Source organism: Eulemur rufifrons, chromosome 20 (assembly GCF_041146395.1).
Source record: "Eulemur rufifrons isolate Redbay chromosome 20, OSU_ERuf_1, whole genome shotgun sequence".
In the NCBI taxonomy this organism is placed as follows: domain Eukaryota; kingdom Metazoa; phylum Chordata; class Mammalia; order Primates; family Lemuridae; genus Eulemur; species Eulemur rufifrons.
In genome coordinates this window covers 21,827,270-21,837,148 of record NC_091002.1, presented here as the reverse complement: position 1 = coordinate 21,837,148, position 9,879 = coordinate 21,827,270, and the positions used below count along the sequence as shown (strand labels likewise).

At 48.3% G+C, this 9,879-nt stretch overlaps 1 protein-coding gene across 4 annotated transcripts; it reads left to right on the top strand.

Annotated features, from left to right (window-relative positions):
• Nucleotides 1–356: 356 nt before the first annotated feature.
• On the top strand, nucleotides 357–9,487 carry RAB5IF (RAB5 interacting factor). Of its 4 annotated transcripts, none has more exons than XM_069496610.1 (4): nucleotides 359–709; nucleotides 2,109–2,212; nucleotides 7,166–7,323; nucleotides 8,943–9,487. In XM_069496610.1, exons 1-4 carry the CDS (start codon nucleotides 596–598, stop codon nucleotides 8,978–8,980), a joined length of 414 nt encoding a protein of 137 aa, XP_069352711.1. In that variant the 5' UTR covers nucleotides 359–595; the 3' UTR covers nucleotides 8,981–9,487. The 4 variants fall into 4 exon arrangements, with proteins under 4 accessions (XP_069352710.1, XP_069352711.1, XP_069352714.1 ...); XM_069496613.1 differs by having other exon boundaries at nucleotides 360–709; nucleotides 7,166–7,299; nucleotides 8,943–9,044; XM_069496612.1 differs by having other exon boundaries at nucleotides 362–709; nucleotides 7,166–7,295.
• The last annotated feature ends 392 nt before the right edge of the window (nucleotides 9,488–9,879 follow it).

The following is a 9,879-nucleotide window of genomic DNA, read 5'->3' as shown; positions in this document are numbered from 1 at the left end:
GGGTTAGGGGAGAAATGAGCAGGGCTAAAACCTGAGGGGCAGCTGGAGGCTCCCAGGGAGCAGGATCTGGGCTCAGCAGGCGAGTAGGTCGCCAGACCGCGTCAGGAAACAGGGCCGCCTCTGCCCCGCTGCTCCAGGGGCAGCTGTGGCTGACTGGGCCACGCTCACGTCCAGTCCTCTGTTCTTACCTTACACGCTCTTCTTCAGTCTCCACAGCGCCTCCTTGCGCCCATGTCGCCGTTCCTGCCAAGATTGTCCCTTCGCTCCCACTCTACCGCGCACCTGGCGGAAACTTTTCGTCACTTCCGCCACGCGTAGGGCGCTTGCGCTGAGGCGGCGGCCGCTGTGCCGCCGGGACGGCTGAGCGGTCGCCGATTGGCTGCGTGGACAAGCCGTTGCGCGGCCCTCCCTTCGCGGCGCCTGCCCAGTGGAGCGCAGAGCCGGGCAGCCTGGCGGAGTGAGGGGAGCCGCAGCGCGTCGTAGTGCCCGACCGCTGAGCCTGCCGCTGCCTGTCGGTGACCCGCGACCCCAGACCCCGACTCCCTTTGGCTCAGCCCGCGCGCCCCAAGCCCGGCCCGGGCGGCGCGACGGGAGGATGAGCGGCGGGCGGCGGAAGGAGGAGCCGCCCCAGCCGCAGCTGGCCAACGGGGCCCTCAAAGTCTCTGTCTGGAGCAAGGTGCTGCGGAGCGACGCGGCCTGGGAGGACAAGGTGGGTGCGGTGGGGCCCAGGAGGACGCAGGTTCGAGGAGCCGGCTGGGACTGGGCGGACTGGCCTGGGCCTACCGCCGCCCCCGTCCGGGTGCGATCGAGCGGGGAGGTGGGGCGGGTGGCCTAAGGGTGCCGGGGCGAACTTGGAGGGCACGGGCCCGACACCCGGGCCAGGAGCTTCCCGCGTAGTGGTTGAAGGAAGAAGCCGCCTGGTCTCGCGGGAGCGGCGAGGAGGGGGCACAGGAGTTGTCATCTGCGGGCAGGGCGTGTGCCCGAACGGCGTGACTGAGCTGAATTCGACTCGGCCTCCGCCTTTTCTTTCTAGTAGGATCTTCAGTAAGTTACTTCTTCGATTTAATTAACACAGTTGTTAGCACAAGCGGTAACGGTAACAGACTTTTACTGAATACTTTCAGGTGCTCTCCGTGCATAATCACACTTAACTCTCGGGACAGCTCTGAGAATTAAGTGCATTAAAGCGTTTTGCGTGTAGTGAGGCTCGCTAATGGTGAGCTGATACTGCTTGATTGTTGAATGAAAAAAAACCGAATACTAACAGGTGTGAGAATCAAGAGGGAAGACTCAGATCACCTTCTAGGTGAGTGTGTATGTGAGAGAGAGAAAGAAACGTCACCAAATGTGTGTGAGAAATGGTCGGGGCTTCAGGATGTTCTTACTGGTCACATTCAGAGGATCTAAGTGTGGACATTCCCCAACTCTGCTCTGTAATCTGGAAGGGACCGTCACAAACCGCTTGAGTCCAGGTAGCTTGAAAAGAATATTTGCAATCTTTTGTTTTTCTGGGCTGCTGAAGTGGGTTTTCTTTCCTGGTGTTCCTGTAAGGGGGGATGGGAGGCACTTCCTCAAGGTGCCCTTGTCCTGCCCCCGGCCCTGCCCAGCTCTTGCAAAACCTGCAGTCTCTTTCTGAACCGCTGTGTCATTTCTTTCTTTCCTTGTATAAGGACCGGTTTCTGGAATCTAGGGCAGATCAAAAACCTGAGTCGTCTTTGTCCTTCTATGAAATTTAGATATGCTGGCACCTGTCTCCAGCACTTTGGTTCTAATCTTTATCTGTGGCCAGTAGGACTGTTACTATCACAACCATTTCACTACAAGATATTTCATATATGTAGCTTCTAAAAAAAAAATGTAAATGATTTCTCTAAAATTTTGATCTAGAGCACAGACTCTGGAAGTGATCACTTAAGAAGTCTAAATATATCATTTTCTACCACATTTTAGTATAACAGGTGATGCAAGAACCACATACAATTTCTTTTAAGGGAAACATTCCCTGGAAGAAGTGTTTAGCAGAAAGCTTTTCTGACCCGCCTCACCTCCCCCATACTGTGGTAGTCACCCCAGATAATACATGCATTATCTATCTGTCTTTTCTACAGGATGAATTTTTAGATGTGATCTACTGGTTCAGACAGATCATTGCTGTGGTCCTGGGTGTCATTTGGGGAGTTTTGCCATTACGAGGTTTCTTGGGAATAGCAGGGTAAGTCTTGGGTATCTTGCATTTTCATGGTATCATCTCTTTCCTTTATTTTGAACTCCTAGGCTCAAGTGATCCTCCTGCTGCAGCCTCCCGAGTACTTGGTACCATAAGTGCCATTTCTTTTTAAATGTAGGTTTTGTTTTCCTTTCATGGAAAAGGCCATTGCTACTTTGGAGGGGTGCATGTGTGTAATGACTAAGGCAAAAAGGTGGCTCCATAATGGCACTGCTGGGTCTGGTGTGGCACTCCTGAGTTCAGCAGGCCCTGGAGCATCTCAGGTCAGGCAGGTTACCTTTCTGAAGGCTGGGCTAGTCCATTCATTTATGTGTCTGAAGCGAGCTTTTGCAAGAGGCTGTCACATTATTTGTTGGTGGCGTGCACTCTAGTTCTGGCATGACTTTTATACCTACGGAGGTTAGGGAAATGGAGGATCTTCTGTACTTGACCATCTCCTTTGTGACTGGCACTGTGCTCAATGTACTATATCTTGGCTTTGTCAGAAGTTATTTCAGGTCTCTACATTTTTTTTTAAGAGGCGGGGGTCTCGCTCTGTTGCCCAGGCTAGTCTTAAACTCCTGGGCTCAAGCAATCCTCCTGCCTCAGCCTCCTGAGTAGCTGGGACCACAGGTGTGCACCACCTTGCCCAGCTCAGGTCCCTACATTTTAAAAGCAGCACAAAAGTAGGAGGTTGGGCCCTCCACATTTTGTTGTGCTCCTGTGGCCAGTGGTAGCATACTTGATGCCAGCCTCTGGTCATGGTCATGGCTCAGTTTATTTATTTATTTATTATTTGTGTAGAGACAAGGTCTCGCTCTGTTTCCCAGGCTGGAGTGCACTGGCGTGATCCTAGCTCGCTGTAACCTCAAGCTCATATGCTCAAGTGATCCTCCCACCTCTGCCTCTCAAGTAGCTAGGACTACAGGCACTCACCACCACACCCAGCTAATTTTTAAATTTTTTGTAGAGACGGGATCTAGCTGTGTTGCCCAGGCTGGTCTTGAACTCCTGGCCTTAAGCTATCTGATCCTCCCACCTTGGCCTCCTGAAGTGCTGGAATTATAGGTATGAGCCACCTCACCTGGCCCATTTCTCTTTTCACATAGGAAATACAAACTATCACCCTTTCCCCATGTAAAACCACATTATTGTTTTAGGTGTGATAACATTTCTTATTATTCCTTTACTCTAGGGCAAAAGGGGTGAAGTATATTTCAAACATTTGAGTTACCCACTTTCTCAGAAGATAACCTAAAAGAAATTGTATGGTCCCCTCTTCTGATTAAAAAGGGCTTTTGATTTATGATACTGAGCAAGGTATTTGTACAAGGGAACTGTTAAGAGTTCATTATACTCTATGTGGCTGAGTGCAGTGGCCTGTAATCCAGCAGCACTTTGGGAGGCCAAGGCAGGAGGATTACTTGAGGCCAGGAGTTTGAGATCAGCCTGGGTGAAATACTGAGATCCCATCTCTACAAAAGATTAAAAAATTATCTGGGCATGGTTGCACATGCCTGCAGTCCCATCAGTTTAGGAGGCTGAGGCAGGGGGATCGCCTAAGCCCAGGATTCGAGTCTGCAGTGAGCCACTGCACTCCAGCCTGTGTGACAGAACAAGACCCTGCTCTGCCTGACCTTAACAGAGCGGACACTGGAAGACGGAGGGTAAAGAGACACAGGACCTGGGGTTCATAGATATCTTCCCAAGTTGAAGGTGGTATAGAAATAGATTTTTAGAATGTTGGTCAACCTGTCTGTGAGAGAAAAAAAGATAGGAGAATGCCAGAGAGGGAGGAGGGCAACCTAAAGGCAAGAGGCTGTTTCTCATCGGGCAAGACCACTTGTCGAGGAAAGGAATGATGCTAGTTCAGAGTCCCTGTACCTATCTGGTGTTGTGGGATTCTTAAGAGATTTCTTAGAAGTCACGCAATCTGGGAATACTATAGGAAGGTCTAGAGCTAGCTCAGTATCTTTCCTACTGTGCCCAGACTTTTTTTTTTTTGAGACAGTGTCTCACTTTAGTCCAAGCAGACTTTTTAAAAACTTTATAAAAAAAAAGTCTAGATTCAAGTTCTAGCTCTGCCACTTTCAAGCTACGTAATTTTGGGCTTATCTGAGTTTCCTCATCGGTAAAATGGGGGCAGTATAAGTGTGGTTGATAATTAGAATTAAGTAAATAGCACAACGTAGTGTTTGGCACAATGTAGGTATTTCGTAAATGGTTGACTGTAAACAGCGGTAAAATGTGACTGTTGAGAAAACAGGAAATGGGATGTTTGGGAGCGAGTGCACCTGGGAGTGGCTCACCCACAGTGCATAGTGCCATGTGTTCAGGACGGCCTGTTTTCTGGGATTCAGTCCCACACTGTCCTGCCAGAGCCAGTTTCTCTCCCAACAAATCCCTTCCCTCCTTCTGGTTGGCATCTTTTCCCCTGCTCTTGGAAAGGGCCAAGGACATTGATTTTACCACACATGTCCCCTCTCCATCTGTCTGACCCAGCTGCGTGGGCTTAGGGCAGGACTGCTCTGGTGCTCATTTCTGGTGACCTCCTCCCTCCTTAACTGCCTTGTGTCTCGACCCCAACTTGCTTCTCCTCATTTCTTTCTGTTGTGGCCACCAGTTAGGGCCTGTTAAGGTAAAACCATTTCCTCAGGTCTTGTTGTTTATAATGTGCCTGAGGTATGGTGACGGGTCCTGCCGTCTGCTGAGGTTTTCCATTAACAGAGAGGGACAGTGTCCATCCCCTCCTGCCCCTTGGTCCCTCTCATAGAGCTTGGCACATGATGAGTAGCTGCTCAGTGAATGTGTGTTAAATTTTTTTTAAGACCATAATAAAGTCCGTTGACTCTAGAAAACAGGCCGTACATTACTGTTAGCTTGTAGTCTTCCAGCCCTGAAGGCAGGGTGTTAAAGATTCATTATCTTGGTAAAATTCTGACTGGAGTCCTTAGGATAGAAAATTTTAAAACCCTTTGAAAGTTAGTCTTTTTCATGTTCTTATCCTACCCCTAATCCAGTACATTAATTTGTCTGCACATTTGCTTGTAACTCTTGCTTATTTACAAAATGTAAATCATGCCCCTCCATAAGGCTCAGTTTAAACACTTCTAGTTCTTTCCTGGCCCTTCCCCTTTGACCACCAAATGTTGGACTTAACCCCTTTGTTTCTGTGACTTCACTTCCTGCTTAGTGTGTAAGCCCTGGAAGGCAGGGCCTGTGCCAGCCCTTTTCTCTCCCTGTCGTCTTCGCTCCCGAGTCTCCAGTCACCCTCCATCCCTAGCTCATTATTTGAGCCTCAGAGTGCCATTTCCTGCTCCCATCAGTAGCCTGCATCTAGAGCCACTCGGTCTGCTCTGCCTGTTCAAAATGAAACTTCTGTCACAGGGAGGTAGCCAGATTTGGCCGGGTCCTGAGATTTCTGGCAGAAGATAAGGATGTGGCCACAACATGGCCAAGCTCAGGACTGTATTGCCTTCTTCCTGACTTCCTGCTTCTGTTTCTACAACCATTGTATTCCCAGGCCCTTAGGCTTGAAGACTTTGGGGCTTCTTACCGCCCCCCCCCCCCCATTCAGCTACTTTCCTGGTCCTTGTCCTAAAACATGAGTACAGGTCTAAACCAGTCTCCCAGCCCATTTCCCCCATATGTGAGAAAGCCCATGGTCTCACTACTCACGAACTAGACTTCTGAAGGATGCGCACCCCACCCCATCCCCACCTTGCTCAGACAGCCTCGGGGTCTCCCGCAACCTTTAGTGTGCTGATTTATACTCACACCACTGCACCAGCCCACGCTTCACGCATTGGGAGCCTTCCGAAGGGATGTGGCCTGAGACACACAGTCCCCCGTTAGGTTAGATGCAACAACTGGAAAGATCACAAAGAAAGTCTTGATCACTGTGAAAACAAGAGATCAGGCAAGCAGGGTGGTATGTTCCTGCTCACTGCATTCCAAGTCTTACATCAGCTAAATACATTGTGGGGGTCAGAGACCTTCCCAGGGGTGCTCACAAACTGCTGGCTTCAATTCCGCTCCCATTGCTGGTCTTAGACCCCTAAGTGATGCTGACCCAAGGGCAGGAACTATCATGTTCACCTCTGGGTCAAGTGCAGTAATGGACAGTGGACATCCAGAAATGGTCTGCCGTTGGGAGTTACGCAGGGGCATATGCTGTTGCTTGCTCAATTAGGCTGTGAAGCAACAGCTTAACATGTGTTTGTTATGTGTCCCATGGCCACCTTCCAGCTGGAGCTACCTGGAGGCCCGTGTGAGGTATTGGTCCTGTTTGGGGGATGGCTCAACAGCCATTTTCTTTCTTTCTTTGAGGGAGTTTGGAGAACTTCTGTAAGCTCTTAAATTGTTTTATTTTTTGCTTTTGCTGGGTGACTGAAAAGCGTTGCTCCTTCTTTAAATCTCTAGCTCAGGAAATTACCTGGGCATGGTGGCACATGCCTGTAGTCCCAGCTACTTGGGAGGCTGAGGTGGGAGGATTGCTTGAGCCCAGGAATTGAAGGCTGCAATGAGCTGTGATCAGGCCACTGCACTCTAGCCTGGGCGACAGAGCAAGACCCTGTCTCTAAAAAAAATCTCTAGTTCAGCTAAGTGGGCAGTTCCATTGAGGGCCTAGGTGTTTTTGTATATTATTTCACTTGCCCCAAAATACTCTTCAGCCTCCCCATTTTACAGGTGAGGGAACTGAAACCCATGTCAGGAGACTTGTACAAGATCTTTTAACCTATATATGAATAAATTTATGTTTGGGGGGGCGGGGAAAAAAAACTCATGTTTGAACCCAAGTAACTTCCCTCTCTCCAGGTCACCCCCTGCCTGGTGGGGCAGACACATATGCAAACAGTTAACTGTAGAACACAGAGTGCCCTAATAGAGCTGAACAGTGATGGTGGGAGTTGAGTCTTCTAAGCTTACAGTTTGTGTTTGGTGTCCTCCTCACTCCAGATTCTGCCTAATCAACGCAGGAGTCCTGTACCTCTACTTTAGCAACTACCTACAGATCGATGAAGAAGAATATGGCGGCACATGGGAGCTCACAAAAGAGGGGTTTATGACCTCCTTTGCCTTGTTCATGGTATGTGTAGCTGATAGTTTTACAGTAGGCACTATTCATTTCATGAGGTGTCTATCACTTGAGGGGAGCCCACTGACTGAGTCAAACTATGTGATTGGGGTGCCATTTTTCAAAAGGTATGGCCTCTTTTGAGCTGTGTCATCCCAAAAGATTTGTAATATACTATATAATCTCCCCATAATGAGTAAATCCAGGGCCCACTATCCGCTTCTACATCTGATTCTTAAGCTTAGCTACATAGTAGAAACTGGGTAACATTTAAAAATACATTTAAAGCATTATTCATAATAGCTAAAAAGTATGAACTGAAATGGCCATCCACCTGATAATTATTATATATCCATGCAGTAGAATGTTATTTGGCCATAAAAAGGAAGTATTGATACATGCTACAACATAGATGAACCTTGAAAACCTTATGCTAAGTGGAAGAATCCAAAGGCCACATGTCGTATGATCCCATATGTAAAATGTCCACAATAGGCACATCCATACAGACAAAAAGTAGATGAGTGGTTGCCAGTGGCTGGGCGGAGGGGGAAATGGGAGTAATGTTTTGGAATCAGTGGTGATGTTTGCACAACTCTGTGAACATATGGAAAATCTCTGAATTGTACACTTATTAAAAAGGGTGAAGCTGGATGAAGTGGCACATGCCTGTAATCCCAGCTACTCAAGAGGTTGAGATGGGAGGACTGCTTGAACCCAGGAGTTCGAGACTAGCCTGGGCAACATAGTGAGACCCCATCTCTAATTTTTAAAAAGGAGAACTTTATAAAATATGAATTACATTTCAAAGTTGGTTTTTGGTTTTTTTAAAAAATTATACGTATGACCCTATATGTCCAGAGCCTAGCCCAAACCTGTAAAATAGGCCAGGCACAGTGGCTCATGCCTGTAATCCTAGCATTCTGGGAAGCCCGAGGCAAGGAGGTCGCTTGAGGTCAGGGATTCAATCAAGACCAGCCTGAGCAAGAGCGAGGCCCCATCTCTACTAAAAATAGAAAAATTAGCCAGGTGTGGTGGGATGTGCCTGTAGTCCCAGCTACTCGGGAGGCTGAGGCAGGAGGATCACTTGAGCCCAGGAGTTTGAGGTTGCTGTGAGTTAGGCTGATGCCATGGCACTCTAGCCTCCGTCTCAAAAAAAAAAAAAAAAAAACCTGTAAAATAAAAATCTTTTGAGATGGTGCTGGGCATCCATCCATCTGTATATGTGTGTGTATATATAAAGATCTCAGGAGATGGCAGTTAGTAGCCAAGTTTGATAACCTCTGCTTTGATATGGAGCTGACACGGTGTAATGGTATTTTCACATTTGTAATCCTAACAGCTGCTAGCAGTACAGAATGCTTTGCATGTATCATTCCCATATCTATACCTCTACCCTCTGGGGCTAGGGTTGCTGTTTGGTAGGAGTAGGGGCTTATCAAGGGGACTCCCCTTGGGAGCACAGGTGGTTGATCCTGGGCTCTGGTGGAGTCAGCTTGATTTCAGCAAAATAATTGAGGCCCCCAAGCAGATTGTGCATTCGATAGCCCCCAGCGAGCACCCTGTATACACATTCTCATCTAGCATCATTTTTGTTTTGTGGTTTTGGGGCCTGTATTAACCCAGGTCACCTGTGAACATTGCTTGTCTCCTCACTAGGTCATTTGGATCATCTTTTACACTGCCATCCACTATGACTGATGGTGTGCAGCTTCCACCTGCTCCCTGTCCAGTCCAAAGGACCCTCTTAATTACAGCAGAGAAGCATGATTGTTGGGGCACCCCAGCCCCTTGGAACCTGAAAGACTCGTGTTTCCTGGACCGTGAATCAGTGTGTTGGGCATCAGTGTTTCTGCAGGGATTGTGACCTGGAACTTTTTAAAGAACCATCACCTTTAGGGGAAGCATTTCTGAATTTGTCCATCACCCACCATTTCTACTTGGATACCATCATGTAACAGCCATTCGCCAAGTGGAGCTGTCATTTAATTTGATGCACCTCTGGATTCGGATGAAACATTAAATTGTCTTCCCCGATTCGCCATCAAGTGTACAGTTTTTAAACTATCAGTGGCATTTCAAGTCTTCTGAAACAGTATGGCTGTATGTGCATGGTCCATAGCACAGTACAAGCAGCACCTAATAACAGTTTCCATTGTAGAATGTTTTCAGATACTTGAATAAATCAGATCTTTAATTGAGAACCTGTTGATGGTACCTGGTAAAACCTTTCCCACCCCCCTGCAGCTTGAGAACCCAGTGGAAGTGCTACAGGTGTTCTTTCGTCCTCTGCCTGCTCCCTTAGCAGCTCCAGCCAGCCCTCTTTCTCCTTGTGGGCAGTGGGGAATTCCAGGGTTGGAGTTGGTGTAGGCTGTGGCCTTAGCATTGTGGAGAGAGGGCTTACCACCTTCTGGTGCCCCTGGCCAGCACTGAGAAAGGTGACTGGCCTCACTGCGGTGTGCTAGGCTTAGGAGGTGTCATTTTGCATTTGGCCACAAGGTGGCAAGGCCAGCATGGCTGGGAAAGCCTGGCCAGGTTTAAATGAGCCACAATATGAAATAGAGATCCGAGAGCTGTGGCTGTCCAGAGAAGCGGC